Source organism: Dasypus novemcinctus, chromosome 26 (genome assembly GCF_030445035.2).
Source record: "Dasypus novemcinctus isolate mDasNov1 chromosome 26, mDasNov1.1.hap2, whole genome shotgun sequence".
Taxonomy (NCBI): domain Eukaryota; kingdom Metazoa; phylum Chordata; class Mammalia; order Cingulata; family Dasypodidae; genus Dasypus; species Dasypus novemcinctus.
This window is the reverse complement of record NC_080698.1, coordinates 6,418,918-6,435,934: the sequence shown is the minus strand read 5'-3', so window position 1 is coordinate 6,435,934 and position 17,017 is coordinate 6,418,918. Positions and strand designations below refer to the sequence as shown.

The 17,017-nt window shown below is 48.3% G+C and overlaps 2 protein-coding genes and 1 non-coding gene across 6 annotated transcripts in view; 1 reads left to right on the top strand and 2 right to left on the bottom strand.

Moving 5' to 3' along the window:
* The window catches only part of SACM1L (SAC1 like phosphatidylinositide phosphatase), a 62,732-nt gene extending 53,756 nt beyond the window's left edge, over positions 1-8,976 (bottom strand). For 2 of the 4 annotated variants that reach the window (XM_058288821.1, XM_071212011.1), the window contains exon 1: positions 8,837-8,976. In XM_058288821.1, coding sequence (XP_058144804.1) covers positions 8,837-8,871 — 35 coding nt within the window. In that variant the 5' untranslated portion in view covers positions 8,872-8,976. Of the gene's footprint in view, positions 1-7,899; positions 7,974-8,321; positions 8,551-8,836 lie in introns of those variants that run through there. The other 2 variants (XM_058288822.2, XM_058288819.1) reach the window with 2 other exon arrangements.
* Positions 8,977-9,321: 345 nt separating this feature from the next.
* TRNAR-ACG (transfer RNA arginine (anticodon ACG)) lies at positions 9,322-9,394 on the top strand. The gene has a single exon. It is a non-coding gene; the product is annotated as a tRNA-Arg (tRNA).
* Positions 9,395-12,272: 2,878 nt separating this feature from the next.
* LIMD1 (LIM domain containing 1) overlaps positions 12,273-17,017 on the bottom strand; it is a 94,472-nt gene continuing 89,727 nt past the window's right edge. The window contains 2 exon segments of the mRNA XM_058288818.2: positions 12,273-15,818; positions 16,925-16,993. Of these exon segments, the coding sequence (XP_058144801.1) occupies positions 15,681-15,818; positions 16,925-16,993 (207 nt within the window). The 3' untranslated portion in view covers positions 12,273-15,680.

The following is a 17,017-nucleotide window of genomic DNA, read 5'->3' as shown; positions in this document are numbered from 1 at the left end:
TTACAGAACCAAAACAATGTAAATCTGAAAATTTTCTGTGATTTGAGAGGAGAGGAAGGGAAAGAATTAGAAAAACTAAATCCTTATCTTCCAAAAGGAGTAAGTCATCAGATGACGTAAACCTTAAAAAACAAGAGGAAACAGCAGTATAAATGGTGAATTATTCAGTAGTATGGAGTAAACACCAGAAGATCTGCTTAAAAATTTGAAAGTAAATGGCTCTAGGGCAGTGGCAACTGGGAGTGCAGAAAGGAACTCTCTTTCATTGTACGGTTCATTGTACGGTTTTCTTTTTTTTAAATCCCCTCCTCCCCCACCCCCCTGCGGCTTTTTTTTTTTTGCTTGCTGTCTGCTCTCTGTGCCCATTCTCTGTGCGTTCTTCTCTGTCTGTATTTATTTTTATTTATTCCCCCCTCCCCTTGCGGCTTGCTTGCTGTCTGTTCTCTGTGTCCATTCGCTGCCGCTCTCCGGCATTTTTGCTTGTCTCACTTTTCTGTTGCATCACCTAGCTGAGTCGGCTCTCCTCGGAGTGTCCAGGGAAGCAGCACTCTGCCGCACCCAGGCCGGTGGCGCTCCACAGCACGTGGGAGAGCCTGCCTTCACCAGGAGGCCCCGGCACGCAAACCCAGGGCCCCCCATATGGCAGATGGGAGCCCAACTGATTGAGCCACGGCTGCTTCCCCACTGTTTACTTTTAAACCACACATATATATTACATTAAAATAAAAGGCTAAGTTTTAAAAATGTATTAAAATAACACATTACAAAAATAAGAGTGATTATGGATCAAGGGGGAGAATTCTAGCCCAAGGACTCTGGGCCTTTGCTTGACCTTACCCCTTGGAGAGGTGCTGCCTCCAGGTGAATTCATGGACCATCCCTGCAAACGGTTCCTCCAGGCTTGAAGACGTGAACTGGGGCAGCACTCATCAACTGTTCCCAGGGCAGTAACTGTAAGCACCGCACTCAGGACCTCACTCAGAACAAGCTGCAGTGTGTCTCCCCAACGCACAGGCACTCACTAGCCCTTCAGTGTCCTCTTCTCCCTTCCCTCCTTCCACTTACCACCTCTTTTTAAGTGGCCTTGATACTGACCTGAAGTATATTTGGTTTGTATTATATTTTATTCTATTAGTTTTATGCTCTCCAAGCCTCACTTCAAGAGCAGGGATAATTACCTTCAACTCTCTAACATTTAGAAACACTCAGGGGACACTGGAGTAAATACCCAGTGGTGTAATTTTAGCTGTGTGTTGCTGTTTTTGTTTTTAAATCTCGAGCAGACAGACAACAAAGTTTCCACATAAAAGGACTCTGCACTTAATCCATTCTTTTTGGCATTTCCCACAACAGAAGATAGCAAAAGCTCAACCAATTTTGTTAGGGACTATGTTTAAGCAAACACAGTAACTTGTTTGTGTATGGTTCTTAACTAATGTTTTCTTTGGCTCACTAAAACAGTATTCAGAATTTTAAAAATTGTTTTCCTCTCTCCTAGCCAAGGAAAGACCTTGACAAGTCAAGTTTTAAACTGGATTTATGTTTATGCTGTAACTAATAAAAGAGTTTAGAGGAAACAGTATGTTCTTTGATTCGAAAGTCCACAAAGTTTTACCCAAGTCAGGTACTGCCTGGAGATTTTAAAAATTAACCAGTCCATATGGCTATCTTGAGTTCTCAATGTAATAAATGCATGGAAACCGATGAACTTCATGGAAACCAAGACAGAAGACTAAATGATAATCAAAAAGAACAATTTTCTATCTAGGGAAAAAATCCTCTATTGTAAAAAGAATGGCTCTCAAACCCTGTGATGTCCCCCATTTCCATAAAAACCCTACCACATTACTTATTTTGTAAAACAGATTTTAGAAATTAAGGAGATTCCATCCAAGATTATTTGGTCATTAACTATGCTATTGATAGCAGAAATCCATGGTTCAAAGTAATACTGTACTATGTAATAAAAGGGACTTCTGATCCTACATAAACTATTTGCTGAAGTGATCAGAATCCAAAAGGCATCAACTGTTAACTAAACGAACAAGAAACTACTAAGCTTCTTCAAAGACCAAGAGATTCAAAAATCAATCCAGAATTCTGGTTTCTATTAAGATGACACTTAATTTGGGGAATATACAAAATAGCATAATACTTAACAATTCCTTCCTATACTGTCTACCTTAAGTTGACCATTTTGCTTTTTAAAAGGGATTACTGCTGCCAAAGTCTGGGTTATGAAAGAAAAAAAAATCATAGGTAAGAATAAAAATTAAATTCAACAAAGGCAATTCTGGGCATTATACTTAATTAAAGGCATTTAAACTTTTAATCACCTGGTATAACTCCTTAGCATGCTTTTAAAATAAACTGCCCATGTTAAATACCAAAAAAAGCAAAGTAATACAACATAATATAAATATCTGACACTGCTTTTATCTTCATTCACTATCAACAGTATGATTTTCTAATTTTCTAGTAGCTAAAAATGTGGGGTTTTTTGCTCATGGAACATTCACAACATTTTTTTTCTTTACTTCTTTAAATTAAAGGTAATAGATCACAACGAACATTACATTAAAAAACATGAGGTTCCCATATAACCCACTCTTGACTCTCCCACACCCATCATGTTTGCAAATTGTATTTTTTGAAGATATATACACCACAAAAAATGTTAGATTAAAGCACATAAGAGGTTCCCGCGCCCCCCACCACCCCACCTCACTCCTGCCACACAAACAACCTCCCCCATCATTGTGGTACACTCACCACACTCGGTGAACACATTTTGGGGCACTGCTGCACCGGATAATAATTTACCCTGTAGTTCACACTCTCCCCCAGTACATTCAGTAGGTTAAGGTAGGATATATAAAGTCCAACATCTGATCCTGCAATATCATTTAGGACAACTCAAAGTCCCAAAAATGCCCCCACATCACATCTCTTCTTCCCTCTGTCTGCCCTCAGCAACTACTGTGGTCACTTTCTCCACCTCAATGCTACAATTTCTTCTATTACTAGTCATAATAGTTTTATAGTAGAATATCAGTAAGTCCACTCTAATCCATATTTTATTCCTCCACCCTGTGGACCCCGGGATGGTGGTGTCCTCTCCACCTCTAGATCAAGAGGGGGCTTAGATTCCACATGGATGATGGATGCAATTCCTCTGCTTGCAGTTGTAGGCACTCTTGATTCCCTGGTGTGGTGGATGACCATCTTCACCTCCCTGTTAGCTGACCTGGGTAAGTCCAACGAGCCAGAGAGGAGTTACAACTCTGCTGAGGCTCGGGGCCCAGCTGGCACATGGGCAGTCCAGAGATTCAAGTCTCCTGAGTATGCACCAACCCTAGCGCCAACCACAGGTTCAGTAAAAGTGACAGAAGAAGCTTGTGTAGAAAGGTGACATCTGAGTCCAGCTCCACCACACTCAGGAGTACAAATTTCAAAGAAGGGCCCTCTACACGGCACAGAACTCCAAATCCATCTGCCATGACCGTATACCCTGTGGGTCTCCATAGCCTTCGGTGAACCAGTACCTAGGGTTGTATCTACTTTGGTTTTTTCTGGGGTCCTGGTGAGGCGTGCGTAAGCGCGACCTCTGATGACTTCCCAACTCTTTTTTGAAGACTCTTAGCCATATAAACTCATTTGTCTTTGCCATTTCCCCCTTTTATTCAAGGTCAAAAAGCAGTTTTTAACACATGATCCTACATGTAGGCTGAGATATTCTGCTGGTCTGAGTTGAACCTTTTACTCAAGGTCTCTTTCTAGTTGCATCACCCATTAGTAATGCTGGTAGTAATTGGGAGTAATCCCTTGGGACCAGGGAGGCTCATCCCTGGGAGTCATGTCCCACACTGGGGGGAAGGTAATGCATTTATATGCTGAGTTTGGCTTAGAGAGTGGCCACATTTGAGCAACATGGAGGCTCTCAGGACGTAACTCTTAGGCACTCTGCAGCTCTAAGCCGAGTGCATATTGTAGGCACATAGGCTCATAGATAGTTATCAGTATCAAGGGCTCATTATTGGACCATCCTTCCTTGTTGGTCTTTGCCATTGCACTTGGGGGATTATTGCTGTTCCATTGGGGAATGTGACAGAGCTTCCCTGGGTAGGAACTCAGCACTCCGTCAGTTGACATTTGTAACTCACAACATATTTTAACCCATCTCAAAAAGATGGGTAAGCACTGTGACAGTCAAATCAGAAAGTTATAATAAGAATATATTTCCTCAAAAATCTTACATAAAAAGTTAAATGAAGGTCTTAATGATAAAAATTAATATATATCTCTGGCTGAAAACATCCAAGCATACAATTTTACTAGGTTTTACAAGAAAAAAGAAAAAACTCAAGGGTCCTGGGAGGCTTGACACTGTTCCCAGGGCCACTCTTACCCTGCCTCCCGTAGCCTCTCACTCCGAGGGTCTTCCAGGGGCCTCCCCTCCAGCCCTCAGGTTCAGCAGAAACACCCAGGCCCACCCCAACAACATCAGCTGGTATATATGGTTTGTATTAAATTTTAGTATTTTTGGTATAATTGGTGTTTCTAGAAAGCCAATGGACTTCTATTCACTTCCTCAAAACCCCAAGGTCCCACCCACTTCTCCCTCCCTGTATACCCTAAGACCCATTCTCCCCAATAACACCAGGTCCAAATTTTACCTCATCTGACACTAACTTACAGCACAATGTTCAATATTTCCCCCCTCCCCCCAAAGAATGCTCTGGTCCTCACTCAGTTGCTCCCACCCCTAAAACACCCTACAGGGTGCAAAGACTTCCACTGGAAGGTGGGACTCTGGAACCTGCATTTAAAAGGAACACACCAATCATGTGCAGATTTCTGATGCAGCTCAGCACTGCACCCAGCCCTCACCCAGCCTCCAGCACACCTTAATGCTCTCCATATAAATCCCAAATTCATGAGGATAACCTTAGGTTCCCGACACCCTTTGCTCCACATGTACTGGAGAGACTACACATGCCTTAACAGAGCCTGGCTTACACCTCTTCTGTGGATTACATCACATCTGCCCTCACTGACCTCAAAGCTATGACAATCTTTTCAAGAAAGACAAGTTCCAAAGGAGGTATATCTTCAGAGGCACACTGTAGCCTGATGCAATATCTAAAGGATTCCCTGCTTCACACCTGGTTTCAGCTAATCTTCTGAAGGAAAGGAAAAAAAAACTGCTTTAAATTTTCACAAAATAGGTGTTTCTGTTCCAATTATTTTGTGATTTCAAATTTATCATCGTCTGACATTATCCATGCTTACACGAATGATTTAAAAAGCAAAAAGGGGTCTCAAAATAGGATATTTACAAGTGGCTATTATAATTAAAATCCACAGTTCACATGGATATGTCAACTGTTTTCAGTTATAAGTCATTCACTTATACACCTGACAAGTCTAAGGACTCGGGTGAACGCAACATGATAAGAGAAAAGAAGGTAAGTGGAATAATGCGGTGTAATGGAAAGATGGCCAGCCTCCAGGTCAGTTGTGTTCCAAGGCCAGCTCTGCCATGACTTGTTGTGGCCAAGGGCAATTATTTGCCCATCTTCAACAATGATGGAAAATATATATTGACCCACAACCTCACAGAGGTATCAGGAAAACAATAATACCCATGAAATGGCTTAAGCTGCCACTGCTTCAAAATAATACATTCTAAATTACCCCAGGCTGTTCTCTTAGAAGTGTTTGGGCAGGTGTCCTATACTGGAAAGTTCTTTTCATTTACTCAAGTGATTCACTGAGGAGCTACTTTGCACAAGGCTTTATGGTAGGTACTGAGGCAGACTAGAGAAGACATAAATATTAAGGTGTTTCTAATGTGTTCCAGAAATTTGTAATCTAGTTGGAGAAATAAAGTATACACAATGATGTCATCATTTCTCAGTAGCAAAATGAGTGGTTAAAAAAGTGCTACAGACGGATCATTCTAGTTTTCAGTCCTCTTATCCAGGAGACAGTAAATACACTGTAAATCAGTCCTAAGAGATAGAACGTATAAATCATGTTGACATTTGGTGTAGAAGTCTCTGTGGCAATATTTTTCACTTTGAATTAAACTCTGGCTTTCAAAAAGACTAGGGGCGGGGCTCAGGAAAGGGAGAGATGTGGGAAGAAAAAAAAGGCTTCTCAAAAGGCGGGCCTCTGTGAAGGTACACTCTCCCTTCAACCCTTACAAAAATCCTGAGATTATGAACATTCCCACTTTACAGGTGAAAAAGACACTGAAAGGTTAAGGAACATGCCCAAGGTTAGAAAGCAAGGACCAAGGTCAGGGTTTGAATACAAGTCTGTCCTAACTAAAAAACCTGAGCTATCACAGCTCCACCATAAATGTAGATGCTGAATACTGAGGGGAGAAAAGAAGGCATTCAGGGTAAAAGCATCTTAAAATAAGCCCGAACTCGAAGATGGAAGAGGGAGAGCCAAATCTGATGAAGAGAGAAACAAAAAAAAAAATTAGACAGTCTTCGCAAATAATCTTAGGGGCTGGATTATGAAAAGGTTAGAACACAGATGCCTAAGAAATGTGGGCTTGATCCTATAGGTCAACATGATGGAACTGGAGACCAAGCAGGGAAGGAAGAGGATAAACCAGGGCATTATAAAGGTGAAATTCGGAGGAGGGCAGAGATGGACTGGCAGAAAAGTATGGCAAAAAGGGGAACAATTTATTATTTAAAATCCCAAGCACTTCATTTAAATAAACCCAGCAGCAATACTTTTGTAAATAATCGAACTATCTCCTTTGTGTGGATATTTCTTAAAACATATCTCTAGGCATGTATTTAAAAATGGTTATGCCTTTTGTCTAATTCTTATATAAAGGTCAGAATACACTTCCACCTCCAAAGGCAACCAAAAAAGAACACTCTGTGGTTCGGAGTCCCTATCTAAAACCTTGAACCACATGCCTCAGAATAGAAAGCGCTGAAGAACAAATTAATGGGCAAACCCCTTGGTAAAGAAAAACAAAGTTGCAAAAAAGTTGTATCTTCACATTTACAGAAGCACTCAAAAAAGTTGAGGTAAAGAAAGTTAAGGACTGAAAATTAAGGAATGGCTTTCATGTAACCCTAGTTTTTGTTTGCTTTTCACCAACACAGATTCACAGTTTCCACTTCTCATAAAAATCAATACAAAAGTATCATCACTTAAGAGAGAAATTTCCTTTTCCTCTTTTACGGATACAAAACATTTTTTTTCTTCCTTTCTTCCTATTTTTTTATTTTTTTTTTCTTTTGGAGGTTTGGAATGATATTTCATGCCCTGGCAGCTTGAAAACAATAAGCATTACTCTCAAGTTCTCCATCCCATTCAGTCTTTGCCACAAGAAAATTCAGCTGTTTTCTGTAACCTAACACTGAGCTGCCTGAAGCCAAGGCTCCATATTCCTTAAACACATTTGAGACGTGGTGTAGGATCACATTAACTCCCCTTCTGTGACTATCACATCTACAACAATATCCCAGTTACCCAGCAGAGCACACATGACATTGTCCTGGCCAGTACTCTCCTCAAAGAATGAGCTTCAACTCATTCACCACCAAGGTTATTACTTTGCAAAGGGGAACTGAGAGAGAAAAAGCAAACAAGGGGAGGAAAATGTGCAGGAACTGTGCCACTGGGATTCTCAAAGAGCATGACAGTGAACAGAAGTGAGAGAGGGAGGGGGCTGAAGAAAAAGTAATCATCTACAAAAGAGTCCATGTCAAGTAGGTGACCTCACTTCCAATTTTACACCCCTAACTTTACAAGGAAACTTCCAGAAAGTTACTAGTGAGTTGTCTGGGGAGCATAAGAAAGTGCCCAAGCCACATTTTGATGGCCTCATTTCTTTGCAAAGAAAACGTGATATTTTCATACCAAGAGATATTTTGGACACGTTTCTCAAAAATTGTGTTCGTTTCTGCTGCCAGAGACATTCCCAGGCTATGGCCAATGGATTTTCCAGCAGCCTAGAGGTAAAACATTAAACACGAAAGAAGTAAATAAAACAGCTATTCCAAGGATATGCTTAAAGCAGAGGCATGAAAAGTGCGAGGGCTGGTGGTAACGGTACGGGAAATATATGTTTTTGTTTATCCAGGGCAAGCCAAAAGCCTTACAAATGCCTATTTCTCAACTCTTAACAACCAGAGACTATTTCTCAAAGCCTCAAGAACTTGGCTTCACCGAAAAATAAACCTACAGTGCCAAGATCCTCAAGATCGGCCTCGGGCTGTCCACTCGGATTCCAGAACCTGCTTTGTGCCGCAGCTGGACAAAACTTAAGGCAAAGTAAATACCCTGAGGGCCTCGGGATGCCCGCGCTCTCGATGCAGACCTCCGCGCGCACAGCCTGCGACCTGGAAAAGGCGTGTCCCTCCTCACTCCACGCACTGCTACGCGTCCATTTAAAACAAGAGGAAACTCTCTTCCGGGTGCGTCTACTAGCAAAAGAAACTCTGTTTCCCAGGTGAGCCCTAGAGGAGAGCCGCCCAGGCAGGAAGGAAAGCGGGGCGGCGCGCCCCGCACGGCCGCGGCGGAAGGCGGCCCCGCGCGCTGCGGAGGCTGCGCCCTGGCCCGCGCCCTCGCCCGCCGCGGGAGCCCAGGCCCGAGGCGCGGGGGAGGCCCGGCGAGCCCCTCCCGCCCGCACCCCGGGTGCCCCGGGCCCGCCTCGGGGCGCCCGCGCCGGGCACGCGAGCCGGGCGCGGGGCTCCCGCCGCGCCCCCCGCCCAGGCCGCGCGCCCTCCCCGGCGCCGGCGGCGCGCCCCCGTCGCTCCTCGGGCCCCGCCAACAGCCTCGGGCCCGCGGCACTCACAGCTTCAGCTGCTCGTAGGCCGTGGCCGCCGCCATCCCGCGCCGCCGCCGCCGCCGCCGCCGCCGCCGCCGCCGCCTTCCTCCTCGCCCGCCGGCCCCGCCCCGCCGCCACCTCGCCGGCCGCACTCCCGGTCACCCTGGCCCGGCGGCCGCAGCGCCGGCCTCGCCCCGCCCCTCGCCCCGCCCCTCCGGGCTGCGGACGACGGCAGGCGGCCGCGGACAAACTTGGTGCGCGCCCGGCGACCGCGAGGGGACGCTGTTGGACGCCGGGGTGGGAGACGCCGCGGCGCGCCGTGCGGCCGCCGGTGCGGACTCGGGAGTGTGTGTGTTGGAGAAGGCGGACGGGGAGCGTGCAGGGAGGCCGGGCGGGAAGCCGGGCGCGGAACGAGGCTCTCGGCGCCAGGGCAGGAGCGGAGCGGGCGCCGGCGGGGATCGAGCCTGCCGGGGACGTGATGGGCCGGCGCTGGGAGGTCACGAACAGTGCGGGGGCCAGTGGCGCAATGGATAACGCGTCTGACTACGGATCAGAAGATTCTAGGTTCGACTCCTGGCTGGCTCGAGCGGCGCACTTTTTGCCACAGCTCCTGTTGCAGGAGCGGCCGGAAGATTAAATCCCTTCAAGTAGAATGCTCGAGTGCCCGAAGGGCCGTCCAGCGTGCTGGTGGGAACTCGGAGTTGTCTGAGGCGCTGTGGGCACCCCACTCTTAACGACGCACGCAGGCGTCGCTGTAAACGGGGTGCGTTTGGGAAAGCACATCTGCGAAGGTGGACGTTTGGAGTTGGGGAGTGGTGTGGCCGGAGATTAGCTCCCCGGTGACACAAAAACGCAGGTAGCATTGCCCCCCCCCCTTTTTTTTTCCTTTGTGGTGCAAAGGTTCCTCCACTTCCAACTGATGAAAAAGGCCGCTGCCTCAGTTTACCAAAATGAGACGGTTCCGGCTCTGATCCGCGGCAGGGCAGGAAACGCTGCGGGGCGCTCCCGCGCTTTCCCGCGCTTTCCGCGACGTGCTGGGAATCCGCAGGCCTGGCCCGTGGCGCGCTCTGGCCACCAGATTCCTTAGGGAAACCTTTAAAATGGGGGGGTCGGGGTGTTACAGTAAGGAGGCCCCAGGTAACCGAATGTTACCCCTCATCTTACAGGGGCGGCTCCGAGGCCAGAGGGCCCAGAGGGCCCAAAGCGCCTGCGGCCTCGAACCAGGGGAGTGGCTTGTGTCCCCCACCACTGTCCACTAAACACTGAATTGATAAAACTAAGTTCTCTAATACAAAGTGCTTTCCTCCTAATTAGTTACAATTTGGAAAATACAGAATTTTATTGGCAACTTTTAAAACCTGAATATCCATTGCGAGATAATTACTATTAACATGGTTTATTTCCTTCCAGACTTTTTTTTTCCTTCCCCACTTATTAATGTGGATATACCTAACTACACATGTATTTTTCCAAATTTAAGGGTGTACTGGAAATGACTTGGTGTTCTAACTTTGCCCCCTTAGCTTTTTGTCAAGATCATTATATATTCTTGGAAGATATCCCATCAGAGAACTAGATGACTGATATTTTAAGCATTTCCTTTGTGTTGGGAATTTGGCTTGTTGCCAATTTAACACTAAATGGTGTGTTGAATTATTTATGGTGTATCTTATAGGTTTCTGGATATGGAATGATCAGGTATAAAGGCATGGACATTTTTAAGATTTACTACTTATTTTCAGATTGTCTGCTTCCACTAACTGCATCTGTTTCTTTGCAGGCTAACCAACACTGGTTATTATAATTTAAGAATAATTTCCTTGCTATTTTCATAACTGTAAAATAGACCTTTTACTTATAATTATTACTGGTGAATGATAGCAGTTTCTTCTTGATGTATTCCTTTTTTTCTTAGAGATTTGTTGGCTTGTTAATACATTAAGGATAGTAGTGACTCTCTGACTCTCAGTTGCAGTCACATTGTAATGGGGAGATCAGCCCAGATTATCCAAGGGGCGAAGTGTAATCACCAGGGTCCTTATAAGAGGGAGACAAGAGGTGTGACAATAGCAGCAGAGGTCAGAGTGCGGCAGCCTCTAGGAGCTGAAGGCAAAAAGTAGAATCTGCCCTAGAGCTGCCAGAAGGAATGCGGCTCTACTGACACCTGTGATCCAGCCCTATAAGACCCGTGTCACACTTCCATCTCCACAGCTATGAGGTGGTGAGTTTGTGGTCATTCGTTACAGCGGCGATACAAAACTAGTGCACATTCTGACAGAGAGCAGCGACGAGCTCCTCACAGCCTCATGATACTAGGCTATGTAGCTACTGAAACTGGCCATGGTGAGTGTTTACCTCATAGAAACTGGCCAACACTGCAAAGGAGGGCTTTTTATTTTTTCCCCAGAAAACTAGTTTACCAGCACCCCACGGCTCCAGACCATTTCCCTGATTAAACTTTCATTGCTTGAAGCACCAGGGTTCTAGACAAAGAGCAGCCCGTGTGTGTAAAATCAGAATAGGCGTTCCTTCAGCGATTGAAAAGCTATACTTTCAGCTTCAGGCACCACGATCATCGGCACCTTTACTCTCTGCTTTTCCTTGTCCTTGGCAAACCTGGCTGGCAGCCACAGAACTCAATCGAAGTCCAAAACAAGGCTCAGGAGCCGGAAATGGCAAGTAGCTGCGCCCTCTCCACCAACCACACACTCAGCCCCATCGTATCTCTGCAAGTCCTGCCTTCCTGCATGTGGCTGCCTCAAAGCTGGAGGGACACTCGCTTCTGAGAAATTCATTTTTAGGTAATAGCCTCAGAAGAAAAAAACAGTAGCACAGACAAAAAGGGAAGGAAATAAAATGGCCACGACTTCGGCACAGCTCTGAAAGACGCTGCTGAAGAACCTGCTGCCTGCTCCAATGATGCTCCCAGCTGCCCTTGTGTTCCTCCACATCCTGCGTCACAGGTGCTGACTGCCTGAGTGCCAGACTCTCTACTCAAGGATGTCCGTGTATCGAGGGGTCTTGAAGGATAGAAATTGTGTCTCTCTGGAACAAAGGCAGGCTTACTGCCCGTTATAAAAGGTTGGGGTTTCCTAAGTTTGGGGCTCCTCTTATCACGCAGCCCACTACATGCTGGCATCACTGGCCCTCTTCGAGGGGTCCCTGTAGGAACTGGGGCCAGGAGCACCCACACAGATGGTGAGACTCTGGCTACTGCTGTTGTAAGCAATAAACTGTCCTTTGTCTCTGACCAAGCAGCTCATAACTTGCCAAGATCCATGAAACCACAGCAGGCCAACCTGACATGTCCTGACCGGTAAGGTAAGATCTCAGCCTGCAACAGTTCTCCATACCCATATGTTCCTTTTGAAGAATCTAGAGCTCTAAAAGACGACCAAATCCAGTTAGCAAAAAGCACCATCTGCTTACTAGGCACACACAAAAGAAGACCCAGTAAACATCATTATGTTAGAGAGCACTTTAATAGTCTACCAACTTTGCAGCTTTATTGTCAAGATATTTTTAAAATTTTATAGTAACAGTAAAATTTTCAATAATCTCATGATAATGCTATTTTGAATAATTTTATAGTAAAACTAGAAATACAGAAGAAAATGGTTTCCCTGCACAGTGAAATTCTCATACACTATTTGGAAATTCCCCACCTCTGTCCAGTTCTGGCTCAGAACAATAGGTAGCTAATATTTCTTATTCATTTTTTTTCTATTACTTTAAAAAGTTACTTCAGATAGTAGTAGTATTCAGATAGTAATTAGAACTTAATCCTGGCAGAGAATTTGGTTTCTCGGCTGAGCTGTAAGAAGAACACTAAGTAGGGCCGACCTAGGCTGGCAGCTCTCCCACTCGCACTCACGTGGGACATGGCGCACAAAGGGCGCTTCCCAGGGCTGCAAGGGACGCTGGATCCCCAGCAGTTCTCTCACGTCCTAACGTTTCTGCTTTTCATTTTGGAAGTGTGCTGTGTCCATGGACACAAGGTGACAATGGCTCTTGAAGGTCACCACACCCCTTGGTTATCCTATCGGGCACCCAGGACTCTCCCGAGTCACCTCAGTGGACTTTGCAGCACCCACACCAGAGGAACAGATGACCTAAATAGGACCAAGTGCCTTTGTGTGGTAACAGATGAAAAAAAGCACTATTTACCCAACAACAGATGGGGAAGTAACACCAGCTTGTCGGAGAGAATGGTACAGCAGGCCAAATGGATGGCTGGCTTTTCTCAGACCACCCAAGCAGGTTTGGAATGTCTCAAAGCGAGGGTGGGTGGGGACGGGAAAAAAGCCAACTGGCCAAATGAGGCAAAGGAGAAGCTGGCTTTAAAGTCTGGAATCACGCTGCAGTTGACCTCCTCTTCTCCAAAGGCCAGCAGTTGGCTTGGGAACTCAAGGAGGCCTATGTGCTCCAACTTTAAAAGCAAGCATTAACTCTGATTGACCAGGTCCTCATGTTTGTTTTCTTTCTAGGTACGCATAAATACAACCCATTGTAGTTCCAATGGGCTAATATTTTGTAGAATGTTTAAAATATGAGGTGGACGTCTCTTCATGGTTTTGACACAAGGTCTGAGAAGGAGTGGCGTGCTTATGCAAGAAACAAAACTGGTGCCAGAATCCTCCCCATGCGCCCTCTCCAGGGAAGCTGGCAAGGAGAGAAAGCTGCTTCTAGGATTTCTAGGACACTTGGAAGTTCTTATTGTTCCTCCTCACTGCTATACAGTGGCATGTTTGCCAAGATACCTGAAGCACTTCAGTCAAGGCCACTTTAAAAAATTCATTTCCTAAATGAAAAGCAAATTTTTTTACTGATTACCCAATTTGCAAACAAATCTCTATTACTCCTATGGCTCCAAGACAATCTGCTTGACTTGAAAGCAGAACAAAGGTCTGCCAACAAGCCAGAGACATTCCTAGGTTGGGGGAAACAAGATAAGATACAGCTGCTGGCTTCCTGTCGCCGCCAGCCCGGTGGGAAGACAGGCGCATGGCAGGGCCCACCTGCGCTTCCTGGTTTCCTGGTTTCACAAGCCTGAGCCTGGGAAGAGGAACCGAGGAAAGCCCAGAGCCGGGGCCAAAGTGACATCCATCCAAAGAATTCCAACAGAATGCATGCAGTAAAGTGTAATGAAGTGGAAAAACAATCCATGGGCCAGGAGTGGGCCTCCTAAGGGCAGCTGCTACCAAATGAGTCAAGTGTGGCCTAGAAGTGGAACCAAGCCCAGGAAAGTCTGAGTCCACATGTGCCCGTGTGCAGCGCGGCCCCAGCTGCCCAGGCCTCGTGCTCATGCCAGGTGAGGTGGCCCCGGGCACCTGGCCTGGCCGACAATGGCAAATAGGTCCCCAGCCTTCTGCCACCTGCTCACGGGCCCCTCTGCAAAGCAGGCAAACAGCAGTCAGCTTTTTTTTTAATGCTACTTCTAATTGAAATGCCAAGGGACACTGACTTCTGGCCGCAGGAGTGCACCTTGCAGGGCAAACTTTGCCTCCTCTGTGCAGAGGCGGCCTTGAAACCTGGCCAGTGTGTGGCGCTCCCTTCAGCCCTTGCCACCCTGGGGAGCGAAGACGATGAAATGCACAGGGCAGCAGCTCCCGGCTGACCTCTCGGGAAGTGCCCAAGGTCCCGACACACAGGAGTGTCTCCTGAGCGAAGCCGGCATTTCCCAACACTCCTGAGAAGGCACCCAAGCCCGAACTGACTGCCGGGTCCCTCCTCAGCCTGCGATGGGTGAAGCTCTAAGGTGAGGTATCTGTGTGTGTGAAGACCGAAGGTGGAGGGAAACACAGACAGACAGAAGCAGTGTACCTTTTACCGGTCTCTTAAACGTGACGCCTGTGCCGAGAACTGGGCGAGAGAGAAGCGGGTGGAATGAGCAAGATCATCGATCCCGAGACCCCTCCTCCCCTGCTGGCTTGGAGATCTCACACACACACACTCTCCTCAGTGAGGGGGGGCTCTGGCGCTTCCAAAGAGGCCTTCCAGAAGGCCCATTATTAAATAAGTTACAGGAGCCGCGCGTGTTCCCCACGTGGGCCGCAGGGACACGCCAACGCTGCAGGCTTAAGAGCTCCGGGGTGGAGAAAAGCACACACCGGTGGGCAGGGGGGCCTGGCGCCCGCACCAGGTCCTCCCACAGCAAGCCTGCTCACAACAGGGCCCCCACCGCCCTCGAGGAAGTGAAGAGCTGCGGGGACACGCACGAGAGGAGGACACCCTGCCTGGCTTCTTTCAAGCTTGGCTCCGTCCAGTTCACCAAGTAAATTCCTCCCAGGAGACAAGTCCCGGGCAAGAGCCGCCCTCTTGCCATAATGCAACTCCAACAGCGCAGCCGTGCTACAGGAGAACGGCCGCTCTGGGGCCGAAGGGGTCCTCAGTCACGCCCTGGGCGTGGATGTGTGACGGCATGGGGGTGACGGTAGGGACGGGGGGTGTTTGAGTACAAGTGTTTTCCAAAACGGGGAATGGAAGGGTTGCATCCACTGGCAGCAGAATTCTCTCTTCAGGGGATATTGCAAAATACACCCCACTTCTCCCTTCGAAGCACAGCTATTCCCAAAGGGGACCGGGAGGTGCATGCGGTCTCCTGCTGCCTGCTCGCTGTCACGTGCTGTGGGCTTGCCCAGCGTCTTCCTGAGTAATCTGATGACGGTGTGGCAGCGGAGAAGGCAGGAGGAAGACACGCGTCCCAGCCAGGGAGGGGTTCGCCTCCCTGCTTAAAGGAGCGGCACCCGACTCACCCACCCACCCCCTCCCCCTTCCACGTCCACCCCAGGGCAACCAGACACGCGCTGGCAGATTTCTCACGGCGAAGCCCCCGCTTCCTGCCTGCCGACAGGTCCGTGAGAGGCTCTGGCTAGAAGCGGTGCTGGTGAGGGGCCACTGACAAGGGGCCTTTCTCCAGCCTCTTGACATGGCAGGAGTGACAGAACAGGTGGTCCTCCAGCGGGTAGCAGCGGTGGCCGTCCTCGTCATTGAGCTCCAGGCCGCAGTCCTGGGGGGGGGGGGGGCAGAAACGTCCAGAGAAAACAAAACCAAACAGGCTGCAGGATGGAGGCCGGGGCCACGGGCCCCCAAACAGCCCCGTCCCGAGCCTGCGCCCCGCATCCAGCAAGCCCTGGAGACGTGGCTCATAGCAGCTGAGCTGTGCTCTCCGTGTAACACGCCGGACTTAGAAGACAGGCCAAAACAGGATGTAAAATGCCCCAACATCTTTTTTTTTATCTGATTACTTGTTGGTCATATTTTGGCTATATTGTGTTCAATAAAATATTATCTTAAGAATTAATCCCACCTGTTCCTTTTTACTTTTTTAAGTGGCGACTAGGAAACTTAAAATTACCCCTGTGGTCAGGAATGTGTGGCTAGAACTGTTGAGCAAACAGCTTCACCTTTTCCCCCAGGCACCTGGTGCCACTGACAACGACCCCGCCTAATTCCTCAGTGCTGGCAGGGGGTCACGCTGTGTCCCCCACACCCCGTCCTGCCCACCCACAGGGTCACGAAATGAGGCTAATTCCCCTTCCACGGGTGAATCCACTTAATTCCGGCTGACACTCCACAGGGCTCGTGGGGCGGCCCCCGGCGCTCAGCCCGGGACGTGACAGGACGGGCAGGCGGGCCCGGCCACCTTCCCACCACTCCGCCACATGCTTTTTCTGGGGGTGGGGGAGCTCTTCACGGTTCCTGGGGCTCCTGGCAGAGGGGACAGCCTGCAAGCCGGAGGGGAGGGCGTCTTCCCGAACCATGTCGCCTGCCCGGCAAGCTGACCCCCAAACAGGCCCTGCAACCCATGGCTCCGCGGACCCTCGGAGCGCTGCAGCTGCAGGGAAGAGCTACTGTGACAGTGTCGGGGCTTGACAACGGCTCCACGGACCCTCGGAGCGCTGCAGCTGCAGGGAAGAGCTGCTGTGACAATGTCGGGGCTTGACAATTCCAAACAGGAGAACGTAATAAAGACCTTTATACCCGGAACACCAGCATCCTCTCCTGCCCCAGCCCCCTCTGGGCCACCCCCGTTTTCTACGTAGCTCTGGAGGGCCTTGACCATCTCATGCCCTGTCAACCAGGGAGCCCTCCCCTGGGCCGGCAGGGACCTACCTCGCAGTGGTAACACTCCACGTGGAAGTCTCTGTCCATGGAGACGACGCGGACCGTCTCATCAGAGCCCTGGGGCCAGAGGAAAGCAACAGC